Raw genomic sequence first — 18,306 nt, 5'->3', positions numbered from 1 at the left:
CATTTCCAGCACAATACTACAGGATGAAGCTCTAGTTACTCTCTAAATATCTAAAATACCTGCATGAAGCACATGTAGCTTTTGCAAGTCAATTTTGAAGAAAAGCTGGAGAAGAATGTACCTGGAATTCAATGAATGTACTCACATTGCAGCATGGATAAAGAGGCAGCTTCCACAAGCAGCTTACGGAACCCCTCAACAGCAAGACATACCACTATTTCAAGACCTACATTCTTATATTCAGTGTTTGATGTTTGCTTGCAGCAGTTATTTAAATCTCTACTGCATCAACAGACATTATTTCTTTGTACGTGTTAGCCAACTTAAGCATCACTTGATTAAAACAAATTATTGCCATAATAGATGCATATTTTCCTCCATTATTTTTTTGGGTAAAAATATCTTTTTATTTCTGTACCTTACAGAACTGCAAAGTGATCTATTCACCACATGCCGTAAGTTCTCATCCCGTGCTGAAGAGTTAATTGTCCACTATAAACAAACTTTTGCTATTTAATGAGCTTCAAATAAGGTAACACTTCAGGATATGACATTATACAGTCAAATATAACCAAAACACTTCTAGATAAACTATTGACTTTTTTCCCCCTCATTTGTCCCACTTTCTAGGGTGCAGCACAGGAGACCGACTATGTCATCACTGACTACTATTCTGGTATTTCAAAAAGTTTTAATTAACAATCACATTAAGTTTGGATACTGACTTGCAAAGTACTGAACAGCAGGCTGAAGCCAGTACTTAACTGAATCTCATTTCCCTTAGAAGTAGACAATTGCTATGTTAATACCCCGAGAGAAGGAAGCTAGAAAACTGAAGTTATCTGTTCACAGGTCACCCATTAAAAAAAAAAAAATTTAAAGCCAAAATGGCACGTGATAAAATTAGTGTTTTCTTTTAGATTTTAAGCAACCCTTCTCAAAGAAGTTCTGTCCTGAGAAACATATTCCCAGGCCTTATGAATTACACCTAAAAAGAGCCATTCGGAGACACTGAGCTCCATCACATGAGCAGGATCCGTCCACAGGGCTAATGACAGCAACAGCCATAACTCAGCTGGGGCCACAGCTGCCATCAGCCACGTAGCAGGAGCACCTTGTTCACACACCATCTCACAAGATGCATGAGAATGCCTGGTAGTGCTTTTATCTGTAAGCACAGGAATACACAAAAGACTGCAACAATAGTTAATAACATCCAGAACAAAAACTGGAGAGGTACAGAAAGGTGGAAGGAAGAAAGAAGAACAGGAAAATTAAGAGATCAGATAAAACATCAGGTATGGGAAATAGTAATTTATCATTTAAAATTTCCCTTTTCAAAGGAAGAAACAGAACACAAATGAAATAAATCTGCTGACAACAAATACCTATAAAATACCCTGGCCAAATACCCTATTCCCTTCTAATAATGGTCCACTGAGAATAATATTTTATTATTACTAAAAATTAGTCTTAATTGCTATCACAGAAATAAGCAATGGAGCCAAAAGTTCCCACTGTGTCAATAAGCTGGAAACAAATATTCCATCAAGCAATCATATTGGCATCCATCTAGTCTTTTTTTTAAAAAAAAGGGCTAGTCATTCTGAACATAATTTATTTCACAAGGTCTTCAAATTCATGTATAGAAATTACCTATGGAAACCAAACTACATACTTCTTTTTAAGTAGCTATACAGCAGTAAGTCATCAAGATGAATTAAAAGCTTGAACAATACTAAGAAATTTTCCTTTTACTTTACTGTTCCTCAGAGTATCAGGTACGAGGCACCACACAAATGAAGTATCAATCTTCTCACCAGTTCTATGGAGACTGCCTAACACAGCATGAAACCCAGGGAAGCCCCAAGTTCCATACACCAAAGTTCTCATAGCACAGATTATCATAAATTGGCCTCAACTGTGATGAAGTACTGATTTCAAGCAGGTTCTAGCAAAGCTCTTCAAAATCATTCCTTCACTGCAGTTTTCTAAATCCTCATCCAGTGCAGGCAAGAGAAGCATCTTCTCTGCTTAAATCATCCTCTTTCACAAGGAGACACCCATTCTCTTGTCCTTCCTCTATTTTTTTTCTGAAACATCACCATCGTTACAAAACAGAGAGGATGAACAAAGTTCTTTTCACTCTGCATAGCCTAGTCCTTCCCAGAAAAAAACTTGTCCTAGATGTTTGCTGGAGACCGAAACAGGACTAACAGTGCTTCCTCTGTTTCTCAGCTATTAAATATTTTCTTGTTTAAGCATCACTGTTTATCTAGGAGCCACTTCTCTGCTTCCCATATTTTATCTAACAATATTGCAGTGGCCATAAACAAAAGGATGCAAGAGAGGCAAGGCTTGATGGAAAGTAGTAACTTTTTATTATATTTAGAGAAAGAATCTGCACATCTGAAATGTTTTTCAACCATATCAGCTGGTCTAAGAAGAATTATTACTCCTTTATATTTTATAGAAGCATCTACCTGTAAATCAACAAGTTCAGATTTTTAGGCACCAGCCTAAAAGCAAGACCAAGAAGTAGTATTCACATATTTACATGACTCTTCCAGTCCATGACCACTTTCAACAAATTAAGAGATAACTGCATATGCAATTCAAAGTCACTAAGCACTAAGTAGTCGAAACTGGAGGAAAACCTAGATTTCTCATGTTTTTTTCTCATTATGCAGCTGATGGTTTAGGAGAGGAACTTGGGCATCACTACAGACAGCTCTTCATGTAGCTACAGCCAAATAAGCAGATTTGCAGGGAACTAGTACGCAAGACAACCTTGGAAGGTCCCTTCCAACCTCAGATGCTGTAGATAAGAGTATTTTTCAGAACTGGAGGATAAGTCAAAGAAGAGAATCAAGAACTACAAGCGAGATGTACGACATATCCGGCCCTACAGTCATTCCAAAAATGCAAAGAATTTCAAAATACATACTGTGAACCTCCAAAATATGGGCAGAGGTGGACAGGAGAAGAGGGCATCAGTGTGGGAATACGACTGCCCATGGATCCTAGGAACACAGAGGGCTATGCAACCAGATCAGACCACCGCCTAGTAAAATCACTCTTTTCTTATCCTAGCTCATTTTCTCTCTCAACAAGGTACCTAGAATAGAGAGTAGCCACATAACAGCAAACTGCTAGCAAGAAAACTGTGTGTGAACCACATGTGGACACCCAGTAATTCAAGAAAAGTCAGTTTTTCAAACTCTGAAGAGCCATTGTCTGTCATGGCACAATAGGGAACACAAATTATAGGTCTGACTATTTATAGAGCAGTAAAATGTACGCTAAAGGCTAATTTATTCCTAACTGTACAGATGCATTAAAAATTGAATTATTTATTGCATGCAACAATATGACACTGAATTAGTATTTACATCACATAGAGACAGATCAATTTTAAAGTGCCAAAATACATTTATTATTGTAGAAAAGAAATCAGTAGCTGGATGAAAAAACCTTCTCTTATGTCACTTGTCCAAACCCAGGTGAAAATACTGGCAGAGAGAAGTTCATCTCCCATTTCAAAAATCCTACTGTGTCAGACTCAACCTAGTTCCCACCGAGGCAGATTCAGGATCGTAGGTCAGTCAAGTTAATGAGACATGGATGACTTCTTTGGCTGCTACTCACGACACTAAAGCATCAGTAAGACTGTCAAGAATCACACTGATTTCATTCCAAATACCAGCACAGCTTGGAAAGAGAGCAACGGGGCAGCAGCGGTGCCAAACACTGAATGCGTATCCTGGGGAAGACATCTAAAAGAGGCATGGGGACAAAGAAAAGGAAAGCAGGAAGCTCAGTTTTTCATATCACCCGCAACGACTGGTTTCTTCCCACTATGTAAAAATGCAAAAAGATGATGGAATAATAGGAGAGGAAGCAGACCTTCCTGCTTTTCTTCAGCATTCAAAAGAGGATAAAGAAAACAGTTTCAAATGACAACATGCAGCCAGAGACAGACTGAGAAGATGCATCTTAGGCAAGGCCTAGACTCCTGACAAAGCTGATCCTCAGCCCACAGTCCCACTTCACCCCTCACTCAGAATTTGGGCTACATTGTCCTTCCACTTTCCAGTGCTGTCCACACCAGAAAATTGTATTTTCACATGTATTAGCTGCATAATGTTACCTGTAAGCTCAGAGACAAGCATGCAGTGCTTAAGAACCCATTAGCTCACAATGATTAATCCCAGGACAAAACATTCAATGCTGTGTTAGAAAACTGAGAATACATTATCTGTGCAATATTTTCCTGGCCCACATATAGCACAGATGAGGCCTATAGAAACATTTCTTTCACAGCTACACTAGTGCATGTTAAGGAGAGATACTAAGGACACTTACTCAGCAGGAAGATGGATATTCCATTTCCCCATGCCATCAATCTGACACACTGTCCCCCTCCCCACCACCTCATCCTTCAAGCACTGTATTTTTCTTACAATCAAAGTAAGATGGAATTCAATTAATCTATTCACACAATAACCCCTGCCCTGCATGGAAACAAACTGCTTGATGGAATGAAGGTTTTTATAAGCCAAGTTTCAGCCACACCTATGATTTAAAATACATGAAAACTATTGCAAGTAAACTCCAAAACCGATACTGCATTTAACTTGGCTTCAGCCACAAGAACAACCAGAATTGGAACTGTTACCTAAGAAAACTTTGATAGCAAAGTTAAAACTTCCATGGAAATCCTGACCAAGTGAAAACAGAAAATACGCAGTGTTTCTGCAGTACTGACTGCAGATACAAACACTCCCTTACTTTTCCCACTCTGTGGTGAGCTGCCTGCCCCCAAACTCCCACCCCGCTCACAGAGCAGAGGGAGGATGTTGCTCCAGTCACTGCTTCTTTTTCATCTTTACTGACCAAACTGTTGCCCCATCTCATTCACCGCACTCATCCAAATCCCACTCTAAACAGGAATTTGCATATATACAAGCCTTTTGCAGCTCATTAATGTAATTTGAATGACTCTCATATGTTCATGAGTTTATACTCTGCCTGTCCCTTTTTACATACAGGGGCCAAAGGCACGGAGGGGGGTGAGGTGGGGAAAGATTATTTTGGATCTCATGACAAAACTAAGCATTTTTCGGTTTTCAGCCTAGCATTTTAGCACTAAGTCTCTTCACCCTTTTGCCTCCTGATACACTCACTAGATAACACAGAGCTTCAACTTCCAGGTTAGGATGCTGCAAGCATCATAGTGCTTCACAACCTTGCTCAGTCTCTATGTCAAAAGCAAAGAACAGCCTAGTTTGGGGGGAAAAAATAAAAATAGAGGCATCAGGATATCAACCGTGCACAGGCCCAAAGGATGAAGGAGTCAATGTAGTTAATCAACTAATATTTAGCTCAAGCCCTTTACTAAGCTATGTGAATGTACTCTGAAAAACAAAGGCACATTTTTAAAAAACTTTTCTAGTTAACTGAACATAGGAAACAAGTTTCAACACATCTCTGCTTCCCCTTAAAACTGCTTGGCACGACCTCAGAGTTCTACATATGTTTAAAAACAACAGAATAGTACAGGTCAAAGGAAACTATGAAAATCCAGACTGCACACACAGGCTGGGTATTCTTACAGCATTAATCATTTTTAAAAAAACAAGCCACAGATCCTTAGCTTGCTATTCAAAGTTCTTCCATTCCAAAGTGTCCGAGCTGTTTCAAGACCAAACAATAGAGGAAGGTCATGCACAGAGTTCTGCAAGGGCCTATGCTGGCACATGTAGCTTAACCTATTCATTAACAACGTAAAAAATTAAGTGATCAGTGGGGTGACAGTTGCTGACGATACAATGTGGTTGTAAGGATGAAGGCAAACTGAAGAATCACTGAAAGACCTCAGTGACAGAGCAATTCAATGTACATAAATGTAAAGTGATGCCCTATGGGGAAAAGAAGACCAGACAGACCTAGCTTTACATGTAAAGTGATGGGCTCTGGGCTGACCTTTACCACGTTAGAGCAAGCTCCTGGGCCCAAGATAAACAGACATACGAAAACATCAGCTCAGTAGCAGTCAAACACACAAATCATTGTCAGAAATCATTAGAAAGGGAACAGAGAGCAGATGAGAAATCATTATATACTATATAAATCTCTGGTTCACCCAGATCTCAAAGTACGGGTGGTTTTCGTGGTCTCACCCTAAATAAAAAATACATTAGAAGTGGAAATGTTCACAGAAAGATGACAGAAGTCCATGATGACTTCCCTAATTATGAAATAGCAAAAGCTAGGACTTTTCAACCTAAAAAAATAGAGAACATGGGAACAAATACGATAGCAATCTAGAAAGCCATGAACAGCACAAGAAGAGTAGACGGGAATCCACTTCTCACTCTCTTTCATGACACAATATAGTGACATGGGGATGAAGCTGGATGAAACCTGGCTCAAAACAAAATGAGAAGGGTCCTCACGCAGCAAGCAGAACAACAAAAATCCCTACCAAAAGACTGTGAATTAAAGAAGTTTATATAGGTTCACGAGTAACCCAAACAGGCACTTGGAAAACAGATTTATTATAGCTTGTCCACCCAGTAGCCCCCATTGGGTTCAGAGGACTGAGCTGAAAATAGCTGGAGACCAGGAGAATATTGCAGGGAGGTGACAGTTACTTCTCATTACTTTGTCCTCATTTCTTTCCCCTTCATGCTTACTTCCAGAAGCTGTAGGAAACAATACTGGATCAGACAGACCCTTGGTCTGAACCACTACAGCTACTTTAACATTCTTAATATTCAGTTTATAACATGTTTATTTTTAGTCAGACACACAAGCACCATTGTTAAATGCCTCTAATAAAAATGTTCTCAATTGAACAGAGTCAAATTTTAACACCAAAGAGGTAAAAGTGGAAATTAACTGAAAATCTGGGTGTACACCCTTTAGAAAAATATTATCTAAAATACTTGTAATTCAAACCGACAACAGTTCTGAATCTTGATTAAAAAAATTTGAAGCCCTGCCATCAAGTGGCCTCAGCAGATTCACTGACAAGATACTGCTAAATCAACACGGAACTACAAAAAAGAACAGCTTTGTTTCTGTACCACTGCTGAAGTTTCCACATTTTTCATTTTGGTGCAATATATTTATAGGTGCACTAACAACTCCATATATAGCCTGAGCAGAGCTGTCTCTTAACAGATTTTTCAATAAGATGAAAATCTACACAAATACTTGGACTGTTTCAAAGACTCTTATTTTGCACCAGGGAAACAAGATACAACATCTGCACAAAAGTGAGATCATTTTGTCAAGGGAGTCTCAAGAAACAATATGAGGAATGAACGTATCAGAAAACATTCTGATCCACACAACTTTTTACAACACACTCCTGCAGCTCAGATTACAGACTTTACCTGAACCAAGCACACTGTCCCTATTGTATTTGGCTTCTGCTTATATCTGCTTTTTAAAGAAATAAATAACAGTGAGCTGCACCTATGTTAAATTGCCAAGCAAAACTGTGTTCACCACTATTTCCATCCTATATTCTATTTTGCATGTGAACTAATCATGTTTTCATTTGAAAAGCTGAACAGAACAGCCCTTACTGAGCTCAGATCCTGCTCAAAGAGGGCAGGAGGAACATCTTGCACAAGACTGTAAATGAAGGTAAGTGAGAAGTTTCAGCTCAGATCGATTCTCAGGGGCAGTAAACGTCTTCATGTGGCTGGACAGCAAAAGCAAGCTGACAGCAAAAAAGCCAAGATGCTCTTCTTAAGAAGGAAGATCCACGTTCTCAGGAGGACCCCTGGCACTGCCACATGCCAAACAAAGCTGGAGGATCCTCACATAGACTGCTACACAGATCAGATCACAGATGTGCGTAACAACCAAGATTAGACTAGGTCAACAAAGTGACTCTCAGGACTACCAGTTGTTCTGCAGAGATACGCAGAGCCAATTTTAATCCCAGAAACAACTAGGGATAAATTATTTTGCTAAACTCTGCCTTTTGGCTCAGCCGCCAATCTGCTCCCCTTTGTGAGCCTCAAGAACAGAGGAGCAGCACCGAGCAAATACATGGTCAAAAGGGCCAAGGCTGAAATCTGATGGACTTATGGCACCCTACTGCAAACCACACCCCCTGAAAATGTTGCAGATGACAGATCCTACAGCTGCTCAGCAGTGAGTTGTACAGCTCGCAAAGGTAAAGCCACAATTCCAGCTGGAAGGTTGAGTGCATGTACACTGGAAGAACCACCGAGAATACAAATCACTACAGATTCAACATAAAATTCTCAAGTGCTCTATAGTCTTATACTTCGTCATCTCTTTGGAAGGGAACTGGTTTTTTTCCTAGTATAAACCTATCTTAAAAAACGGGCCTCTAATCTCAGCTCTGCCTCAAGATTATGACTTAACTCAGGCCCAACACAAACTTCTGAGAACATTTATCACATATGTTTGCACACTCAAATGGCTGTGGCCACAAAAGACACATCTTCAGGAAGTGAAGGCAATGCTGCAACTGAGCAGGAAGGAGACTGAGCTCAGTTTCCCATCTGCTTTATAACCACGTATTTAATGGAAGAGTGGGAGAGCTCGGTATACCAACTTTCAAAATGGACAGGAGTCCTGCAGAGCCTCCTGGTGAAGGGATGCTACCTACTGCTTGTCATCTGTCATCATCTCCCCTCAGAACGTTCACTGCTTTTAAAATCTAATGTTTTGAAGCAACTTCCACCTTTTCCAGTGATATCGGTATCAGGGTACCTGGTATCAGGAACTACTTTTGCACATTTCTGAGGATGGTATGGATTCTGTAATACATCTCCACTAATAGAAATCCACAGGAGTACATAATCCTCAAGAACTACATATGTGGCACAGAATCATCTGCCCAAATCCCATCCCCAAATGAGGTGCTGGTGTGTTATTGTCAAAGACATGAGGTACCGCAAAATGATCTGGCAAAAGGCTGAGGGAACAGGTATTATTCAGCCTGGTGAAGAGGCGGCTTTAGAGGAACCAAATGGCAACCTTCCAACACATAAAGGAGGTCATCAAGAAAACACAGCCATGATCATCACAGAAGTACACAGCAGAAGGATGTGAGACAATAGGCACAAGCTGAAATAAGAGGTTCAGGCTGGATATAAAAAAAAAAAAAAAAAAACCAAAAAAAACCTGTTTTCACCATGAGAACAGTTAAGCAGTGGAAGAGATTATCTGCTGTCCTGCTTTCGTCTGGGATAGAGTTAATTCTTCTTTTTAGTAGCTAGAATAGTGCTGTGGTTTGGATTCAGTATGGGATTTGGTATGAGAGGAATGCTGATAATACACTGATGTTTTCAGTTGTTGCTACGAGATCAAGGACTCTCCAACTCCCCATGTCCTGCCTGTGTGCAGGTGTAAAAGAAACTGGAAGGGAGAACGGCCAGAGCACCAGACCCAAATTGGCCAATGGAATATTCCAGATCATGTAACATCATGCTCAGTATATAAAGGAGGGGCGGCCGAGAAGGAGGGGGGTTCTCTCTTGCTTCCAGGATTGAGACTGCAGGATCTTGGTATTTTGGGATCACTAGTCAGGAATGGGCTGGGTATCAGTTGGCAGGTGATGAGCAGTCACATCGTGCATTACCCATTTGTACTTTCTGTTATTATTTTATTACAATTATTAAACTGTTTTTAACTCAACCAACGAGTCTCCCTTTACCCCTCCAATTCTCTTCCCCATCCCCCAGGCAGAGGGGTGGTGAGCGAGCGGCTGCATGTTGTCTGGCTGCCAGCTGGGCTCAAACCACGACACCCACGGAGGTTGTGCAGTCTTCATCCCTGGAGGTTTCAAAGACCAGACTGGATAGAGTCCTGAATAACCTGTTCTGACCTCATAGCTGATCCTGCTTTGAGCAGGAGGTTGGACTGGAGATTTCCCAAGGTCCCTTCCAACTAAAATTACCAAATGATCTGTGGTCAGGATCAAGGGAGCAAGTAGGTGTCAAACTGAAAATAACACCAAGAAAAGCTAACAGGAAAGTCCCACTGAACTCTTGGTTTGAAGAATTTAGCACGACAAATTGTAATTGGGCTGAAAACTGGGGAAAAAGCACTCAGTATAACCTATAAACATGCAAGGCATAGGGAAGAACGTATCTACAGTGCTAAAGTGATGCTTCACAGCTTACTATTCTGGAGAAGTTGTTGGCTGTGTATCAGCCCCAAAGCAGGGTCAAGATTGAAACTCTCTTATTGTCTCCTGCTTTTAGACGTGGAAAACAGGATGGAAACTGGCAACTGAAGCATCACCTACAGCCCATACAGTCCTGGCAAAAGCAGAGAGGAGGCAGAACTCATACATGTTTATTAGAATGTATCCAGAAAGCTCATTACCATTTCCTAAACACAAGGGAAGTTCACTACAGAGCAATCTTCAGTGATGCACAGAGTGAATAACACTTATCTTTCTGTCCTCCACACTAAATAAACTTTAGTATACTCAGAGTTTTTGCTTTACTGCAGAGCCATGTTGAATTACCAAGCAATGGCTTTAAAAACCTCCTTCTCTGTTAATTATCATGCCACTTCCTATATAAATCTCTTGCATATCATCTCCTATAGACATAAAGGTCAAGCTTAGGTTGACCTTTGGTCTAACTGTATACTAGCTTTTCATTTCTTTGTTTCACATATTCTAGACAAGCCCCACAATACCAACCTTCTTCTAATTCCTACTCTCCCCTAGTCTTGGAACATGCTTGATTCCAGAGCGCTCTGGTATCCCTCCAGTATATGCTCAGGGACAGAATATACCAGCGGAGACACAGCAGTACATCTACAGCCATCCTTAATCCCAACAGGAGAGTAAGATTAAGCAAATTGCTGACAAACTCCTGGATCAATACAGCTGCAACAGACTGGAGCCTCAGCAAAACAGTAAGAAAAGAAATTACAATAGAAAGGTCTGTATCGCAGCACACAGAGAACAATAATATAATGTTACCTGGTTTAATTTGGTTCCGGCTGTCATTGAAAATATGGAAGATCAGAACAAGGCTAGATAATCTAATATCTCCCATCCTCAACTCCATATATTCTCATTTTCAAAGGTTTAACATCTTCTACTTTTTGTTGTAGCCCCAAAGCTTCTAATTTACTTTGAAACAGCCACATTTTACAGCAGTGACTAGCTGTTCAAAATCGGTTTGATAGCATTGAGTAAAATTACAGAAATAAGCACTATTTTGTAAACTATTGGAGCTGTTCTCCTCATTTCCCTCCCCCCCTCAACCAGCACAACAATCTACTTTTAGGAAAGGCATTTATTCTCATGAACAGCCTACCAATGAAGATATGACATGCAATTTTTGCATCATAAAACCCAATCGTGTTTATTTTTAAAAGCCCAAACCAACACTCCTAGCATTTACTGGGCTACACAGAGCTGGAATAGTGACAGAGCAATGAAACAATCAATACCCGAGCTTGATCAAGAGGATTCCAAAATTGAGCTGCCCAAGCATGTGTCACAGCAGTCACCCAAACAATACATTCATTTCCTGTTTTCTCCCCCTTTAAGAACAGGACAAACATTTCTCTGTGATTCCTTCAAGCACTTTTGTATGTTAACCAGACCCGAACTTCCTACTTAAAGGGGAGGGCAGAAGCTGTGGTGGCTGGACTGCAACAGACACACAGGTATATACCAACAAGTTTTTAATGTAAAAAACCACGTTTGCACTCTTCACTGAAACCATGGCTTTCAGAGGGCTTTTGCTACTTTTTATGGAAGGTGATAAAACAGTCTTCCATTAGAAGGGTACCTGTAACATCTTTCAGCAAAGCAAAAGTTTCTACAGTGGAAGCACAGCAGCAAAAACAGACGTTCCTGAGACAACTTCAGGTTTGTAGGTAGAATTTTTTCCTTGTGGAGCCAAATGGCCAAACACCAGTATCACCATGTAAGAGAAAAGCTGCAAGAGATCCAATGCATACCCCAGCCACACACCCTCCAGGACACTGAGTGATGGCAAGGCTCCACAAAGTAATCCTTTCAAAATGTTGATTCGTAGCAAGAGAAGTACTATTACTTCAAATTCAATAGTTTCATCAGAGACCAATGAACAGTCCACCAGCTGACTAACCCTGGGGTTCAGCTCTGAACTCACTCATAAGCATTACTACAATCAACAAGGATTACAAGAGACGCTTCAGAGAAATGCAGCAGCTAGGCACTCAGAGGCTCGGAGGGCTGGGGGTATCTCAGAACAATTACAGGGAGCACTCGAGTCTCGAGTGTTTGCAAGTTCTGCTTTGTTTTTCACTATAATGGCACTAAAGAGAAAAATGATCAGATGTTGACTTCCACGAGAACAGATTACAGGAACTAAAATCCACCGTGCCAAACACATTAGTGACAGGTCTGCACTTATCTTTGTGCTCTGTATGAATGCAGGTCAGAGTATAAACCATACCAGTCATCTACATCCCTATAAATAACTTCAGTATCTGAAGATATTTTAACTGTCTACACCCTGCTTCATGGGATGCTTTTAAATATTTGTCTTGTGTGCCTGATCCATAAACATTCTTATCAATGGCCAAGCAGTCCTGAGCCCTTCCCCTCCCTAGGGTAACATTTTTCTCTTATCTCACAGAATAAAGCTAAATAAGATGCATATTCTAGCTGCTTCTTAGCTTCTAAGCCTTTTAACCATAATTTCTAAATACCTTTATAAAAAAAAGAGAATTGAACTGTAAATCCATTAAAAATAACTGCTATGAACTACTGGTTCTTACACCTTCCTTCCTTTTCACAAGTGGCAAGGAATAAGAATTTCACTTGCATAGGCCTACAAATACTTCCAGGATGACCCCTAACATTCAAAAGGGGTTTATACTAGAGGTGTGCTGACACTATATTTACATGTACACAATATGCAATCTGCTTTTTATTGACAATAAAGAAGTGTTACGGATTGGGGCTTTGACAGTTAAGCAGTGATGCACAGCTACAAATTTTATTCATCTGATATCTGCAATTCCAGCATGGAAGACCAAAAGCTCAAAAAAGATACCTAGACCAAAATACAGTTAAAAATGCAATTATACTGACATACACCAAATTATAGGCATGAAAATAACGTAATCCATGGACTCAGATAACAATGAAAAGTGGATTATATTGACTTTAATCACAGAAACACACAACCCCAGCAACTTATAAAAGGATTAAGCAAAAATAGCTCATAATACAGAAGAGTAAAATTCTAATTGAACACTGAAATAGGTAGCTTACGCTTATTAGCACTGACGGTGCAATTTAACACAACCACATTTCCATACCAGAAATCCATTTGTCACTATTACACCACCACCTGGAAGCCGTGCTACTAGCCTCTCCCCCTCAAAAAAATGCTTCGCTGTATTTAGGGGAGGGGTATTTCCCAATAGAATATTTTTAAATGGTTTATTTTCATCACCATTGTGTGGAAATGCTATTATGAATTTTCATGCAAACTCTTGGCTCACTTTTTTTTTTTTTAAAGTATAAATTGTGTCTAACAAGAAACACACCAGGGATCTCTTCAATCCCCAAAGGCACTTTCTTAAAAGGAGAGAGAACAAAGGAGAAAACCTCCCAGCATGTGCTTTCGAAACCAGCTTCTTAGGACAGTATCAAGAATGACAATACTAGAACATAAGCTTTTCTTTTTCATTCTTTGATCCATGTATAATTGAATTGATTATTGCAAACTGTGTAATGATTTCCAAAAGACCTGAGTAGAAGGCAAAGATCACAACAATCTAATAACCAATTTAAAGAGATGTAAGAAATATTGAAGGAAAGATTTAATCACTCAAGTATACTCCTTCCAATTAGAAAGAGCTTTAAATAGCTTACCTTGAGATAAATTAGAGTCTGTATGCAATTATACAGGAATAGTAATTAAGATCAGGAAAATTCACATATGCCTCAGTCTATAGAGTTAGGGAGGTAATCCACAGAAGAACAGATTTTTCAGTTACCTTGTTTCATCAACAGAAGTGAAAACATACTGGTTCATTTATCCAAGCCTTTGAGAGTACCAGAGAATTCAGTAACCTTACAAGTCTGGGATCCGCAAAGGATGTCTGCTCTTATCTGATTTTTTTTTTTTTTCCAGTAGGACAAACATTCTCAAATGGGGCAAGAGACTGAAATACTCTTATTCACGGTAAGAAAATACGTTACAGGAAATGCTACTTCATGATTTAGAGCTCTATGCAAAATCGGGGCGAGTAAAAATGACCACTGTTCTTCTGGAGGAAGCAAATCTTTAATTTTACTTTGTGCACTTGGCAATACCACCCATCATATCACATTCCACAATTTACATGTGTGTGGATTACCCATATGTAACCCCACGGTTCTTTACATGGGAAGACCAGAAAGTTTTAGAAACTTGCCTGAGTTTTTCTGACAAACTTTATCTGTCAAGGCAAGTGAGTTACTGTGCAACTATTACATTTGATTTTAGTTTTTAAAGGTCACTAACTGAAATCAATGCCATTTGCTAATTAATCAGAGGAGAAACATGGAATGATTTTACCTAAGAAAATTAAAATAATGAAAGGAATTCACTGTTCATTCTTCAAATAGCAGAGTCTTAATCACAAACCCTCCCTTGGTTACCTTTCAACTTAAAAAAAAAAAAAATACTTTAAAAGCACATTTTCTGGGGAGGTACTGCTACTTAAAAATACCTACTGCATCCAACTACGATATAGCAGCAGCTTTCCATTAGCCACATTTTTCCAAGGAGTACTCACCTCATCCAGTACCTAATAACCAAGCTGTACTACTTCTGGAAAACTGGTGACAGCTACAACTCTAATCAGAAATTTCATGCCCCCTTGTCTCCCCTCTCCTTCCTGACAGAGGAGGACACACCCACACACCTCTTTTCTCTTTGTACGGTCTAGAGAAGAAAAAAATTTAAATGTACCGAAGTCTTCAAACTATGAATTTATGAAGTAACTATTTTCTTCTTATGTAAACTGCCAAGCTCCCATAGCTACCAAAAAAAAGATCCAACAACTTTTTACAGAATGCAGTGCTACCATCCTACAATCCCAGCTTGCAAGCACCACTACATATCCTGAGCAGCAAAGTGAAATTGAAAATAAACTAGTCAGTTTGGCATTTACCCTTCAGATCCCTGAGGTAGCGACAGTAGTAGTTTAAAAAAAATAATAAATAAATCATAATTTCTCTCCACCGGTTCTCAAGAAGCAGGTTTCAGAAAGGGATCAATAAAGAAGCCCAGGATGACAAGCAGACACAAACACACTTGATGAAAGCTCCACCTTGTAAAGCTGCAGAGAAAAGGAGAGGCCTCTACGCTACTCTCACAGACCAGCAGCACTCCAACATGTGGATTCGTACCCAGAGCCTGGGGGCTCTGCCATGGACAAGAGGAGGAGGTTCAGGTTTCAAAGCTCCTAAAATCAATAAATTGTCAATTTTCATAGTAAAATCACGCCTTTCAGAAGCACCGTCCCTTGACCACCATCCTGCCATCTTAACACACATAAAAAACCCCCAAACTTTATTCCCTAGTTCTCGTTTCTTTTAACTCCATCTGAGTCAGTCTTGCTTACAAAGGCATCACAGAAACCCAAAGCCTGCTACTGCACACCAAAAATCCTTCGAGTCAGTTACCAAAACACACTATTTGCCACGCTAAGATTAACAGATGTTTAACACTGGAATCACATCTCAACCCTTTATCTCATTATGTGGGAAGTACTATTTGAAAAAAAAAAAAAAAAAAGGCTTGGGGACAACACAGCTTAAGCAATATGCTCTGCAAGATACAAAAAAAAAAAAAAACAAAGGGATTTAAAGGAGGATCTATTTGTCCTGGCCTGGCAGAGACCCCCAAAAGTTGGAATATGCAACAGATTTTATATTTCTTTATATCCTGACAGCTCTTTAAGCATTTAAAAATAAATCACATGAAATCTCTGATACACAGAAAAGTGAAACGTACCAAAACTCTAAGGAAAGACAAAGTATTTCCCTAGACATACTTCGCATATTCTGTAGTTTGTGTTAGACATTTAATATACTTCCGATTTGTGTCTTTCACTGCATTAACTTTAAAGTAGGAGACAGAAGCCATCCTGATGAATAACAACCATATGACAACTGCAATGAAATTCTCAAACTTTTAAATACACTGTCGGGAGTGCAAGGCAGAGCTTGCACCCACATACACCTTGCCAAAGCGACTAGAAAGTTTGGAGGGGATCTTTTTTGTTGGATTTTTTTTTTTTTTTGTGCACGGCATGGATACCCCACCACCCACTATTCCACCACTACTATTCCTCAAAATACCTTAAGGGACTCGCTACGCGGAGCTGCTCCCTCTCCTCCATCCCGGGCGGAGTCACTCCGACCCCCCCCCCGCCCAGCTTCATCCATTCGGGGAGCTGTAACTTCGCTCGAGGGTGCTCCAGAGCACCAGGTTTCGATGCGTTTCTCAGGATGACAGGGACAGCCAGAAGCTCAGCATCTCCGAACTCCTCAACATCTGCTTGTGACGTCCACTATTTACCAGGGTGGGAGCGGGCCGAGGCAACCGGGGCTCCCCCGTCGGTGCGTGTATGTGTTCCACCACCCCGGTCGTTAGGCACCGGCTGCCTGTCAACGGCGGGCAGAGCCGTTCCTCAGGGCTCCCTCCCCGCCCGCCGCCACTGGCGGAGTCCCCTGGAAACTTTGCGGGCAGCCCGGGGAACCGTCCCCCGCCTCACGGGCGGCCGAGCCGCGCTGCCCAGCGCCGGTAACTCCCCGAGGGGCTCCCCTCGGCCGTCGCCGCCGCCCTCCCCCCCCCGCGCCGGCCCGGCCCGAGCCGAACGGCCCCCTCCGCCGGCGCGAGGGGAGCCCCCTCTCCGCCCGTCCCCGCTGCCGCCCGGCGTGGCTGCCCGGAGGAGAGCGAGCGGGCGGGAGGCGAGGGGAGGACAGCTCCGCTCCCCGCCCCGCTCCGTCCCTCAGCCCCCGCTGCCGGCGGGGTGCCGCCGCAGCCACCCCGGCGAGGCACAGCGCGGACGGGGCGCGGCGAGGCGCCGGCGGCGGCTCGGTTCACCCCCGGTGCGGAAGGGAAGCACAACCCCGGCGGCCCCGAGCGCGGCAGCGAGGGGCATCGCGAAGGGAATTGAAGCTGCGCTTTACCTTTAGTTCCGCACTGTCCGCCATCTTGCAACTCCGGGCGCAGGCGCAGTGAACCCCGCCGGGACACCGCCCCCCCGCCGCCCCCCCGCCGGCACGCAGCGCGCAGCGTTTGAATCGCGGCGCCATTTTGTCCCTGCTCTGCACTCTGCCGGGCGGGGGGCGGCCCGCGGGGTTCCAGGCAGCGCCGGGCGTTCGGCGGGGGGTCGCCGAGCTTCCCTGGGGCGGGGGGGCAGCGTGTCGCCGCCGCCCTGCCTGGAAAGTTTCTTCCCTGCCCCTTAACAGCGCGGCCCCTCGGTGCCGTCTTCCCCGCTGATCGCTCCGCGAGGGGAACGGGGCGCTGAGGGGAGAGCGGGCAGCGCTCTGGCGGCCGGGTGCGGGGGTGCTCGCGCCCCGGCTCTCCTCAGCCGTGCCGGGGGCCCTCTCGGATAACATCACCAGAGGGAAGAGGTGGAGGCGCATTCCTGGAGTAATAAGTTGATTAAAATTGGAATTTGCAACTTCCCGTTACTTAATCCGCAGCTTTAAGCGCCTTAGGAGTGAAGCAGCGCGGCTGGGGACCCTCCGCGGGCGCCGGGCTGCGCCGCTCTCCCGGCGGGCTGGCCGGGCTCCGGCTCCGCCGAGGGTGGGTGCCTGGCTCCGGCCGAGCCGCGGCGGCTGGGCGAGTGTCCTGCCCTCAGCCGTCCTCCGGCTCCTGATCCGTACAAAGCAGAAAACTGATAAAGTTTGGTTTCTCTGAGCTGCTGCAGAGGAAGTTCAGGGAATCAACGTGAGCTTGCCCAGGTTTTCCTCTCACTGAGGAAAAAGCAATACCAATGTTTCTAGGAAGGCCTACCGAATCAGAGCAGAGCTCATAGATCCAAATTTGCCTGTGGCATATAATTTTTGAGTCAAATGCAGGTTCTTGCAATAGCAAACCAGGTAATGCAGAGGGAAAAAATATATACAAAAATGCTACCTGGCAAGATGACTGCATCAGTTGTGAAGCTGATTAGCTTAAATACTAGTGTGTAAATCGCACACCTTAGCTTGATTCAACTTCCTTTTACCTGCGTGTAACTATAATTACAGATTGCCGTGACACTTTCTCCCCTTGGCCTTTA

The 18,306-nt window shown here is 42.4% G+C and overlaps 1 protein-coding gene across 2 annotated transcripts in view; it reads right to left on the bottom strand.

Moving 5' to 3' along the window:
* PIAS1 (protein inhibitor of activated STAT 1) overlaps positions 1–17,332 on the bottom strand; it is a 64,470-nt gene extending 47,138 nt beyond the window's left edge. Inside the window, exon 1 of one of the 2 annotated variants that reach the window (XM_074916827.1) lies at positions 17,207–17,332. In XM_074916827.1, coding sequence (XP_074772928.1) covers positions 17,207–17,332 — 126 coding nt within the window. The remainder of the gene's footprint in view (positions 1–17,206) is intronic. The other variant, XM_074916828.1, reaches the window with a different exon arrangement.
* Between the last annotated feature and the right edge of the window lie 974 nt (positions 17,333–18,306).

The sequence above is a fragment of the Athene noctua genome, chromosome 13 (assembly GCF_965140245.1).
Source record: "Athene noctua chromosome 13, bAthNoc1.hap1.1, whole genome shotgun sequence".
Lineage (NCBI taxonomy): Eukaryota > Metazoa > Chordata > Aves > Strigiformes > Strigidae > Athene > Athene noctua.
This window is presented reverse-complemented; position numbering and strand designations above follow the sequence as displayed.